The sequence below is a fragment of the Carlito syrichta genome, unplaced genomic scaffold (assembly GCF_000164805.1).
Source record: "Carlito syrichta isolate Samal-C Ts95f unplaced genomic scaffold, Tarsius_syrichta-2.0.1 Scaffold108005, whole genome shotgun sequence".
Lineage (NCBI taxonomy): Eukaryota > Metazoa > Chordata > Mammalia > Primates > Tarsiidae > Carlito > Carlito syrichta.
In genome coordinates this window covers 57,490-58,352 of record NW_007052101.1, presented here as the reverse complement: position 1 = coordinate 58,352, position 863 = coordinate 57,490, and the positions used below count along the sequence as shown (strand labels likewise).

At 66.0% G+C, this 863-nt stretch overlaps 1 protein-coding gene across 1 annotated transcript in view; it reads left to right on the top strand.

Annotated features, from left to right (window-relative positions):
• Positions 1 to 425: 425 nt before the first annotated feature.
• Positions 426 to 863, top strand: part of LOC103270748 (disintegrin and metalloproteinase domain-containing protein 11-like) — a 2,829-nt gene continuing 2,391 nt past the window's right edge. The window contains exons 1-2 of the mRNA XM_021717358.1: positions 426 to 563; positions 664 to 727. Coding sequence (XP_021573033.1) covers positions 426 to 563; positions 664 to 727 — 202 coding nt within the window. The remainder of the gene's footprint in view (positions 564 to 663; positions 728 to 863) is intronic.

The following is an 863-nucleotide window of genomic DNA, read 5'->3' as shown; positions in this document are numbered from 1 at the left end:
TGCCCCAGCCCCAGCCCCAGCCCCAGCCCCAGCCCCAGCCCCAGCGAGCGCTCTCCTGCCTCTCCGTTCTGCAGCGTGCTGATCAGACTCCTTTCCTTATCTGAGGAAAGGGTGTTTCGTGCCTTCTGGCATTGTCCCGTCGTGTCCCGTCGGTCATTAAGCCAGAATTTATCGTCTGGCTGGTATTCTTAGCGCCTGACGCGGGTGCCTGGCGTGTGCCAGAGATCAGGGTGGATAATGATATTCGTTAGCATCGATTAAGTCCTGATTGTGCGCCAGGCATTTCGTTTTCCCAGCCCTGCGCCGTGGGTGCCGGAGGCAGGGAGGCCGGAGCTGCTCCAGAGCTTGGGAATCTGGATGGCCCGGGTTCAAAGGCAGACAAACCCCGCTGTCCCAGACCTGGAAGAGCCCTGTGACTGAGCCCTATGGGGGTGGTGGCCCCCAACATCCCCTCCCGGGGCAAGCCTCGGCTCCGGGCCGCGCTGCTCCCTCAGCCCTGCCTCTCTCCCCAGTGCCCCCCCAACCTGCACAAGCTGGACGGCTACTACTGTGACCACGAGCAGGTGTGGCGGCTGGGCTCCCCTGGGGACTCGGCACGGTCTCTGACCTGTCTCTGAGCGCTCGGTGACTCCCTCCGTGGCCTCCCGTTTGTGGGTCCCTCAGGGCCGCTGCTACGGAGGTCGCTGCAAAACCCGGGACCGGCAGTGCCAGGCCCTGTGGGGCCACGGTGAGTCTGGCAGGCGGGGGCGAGGGGCCTTTGGGAGGTCAGCGTCGGGAGGCGGGGGAGGGACAGGTTTGGGCTCAGTGGGCCCCCCACCGATTGTGTGGCTGGGGCCGGACCAGAGGCCAGGCCCGGAGTCCCG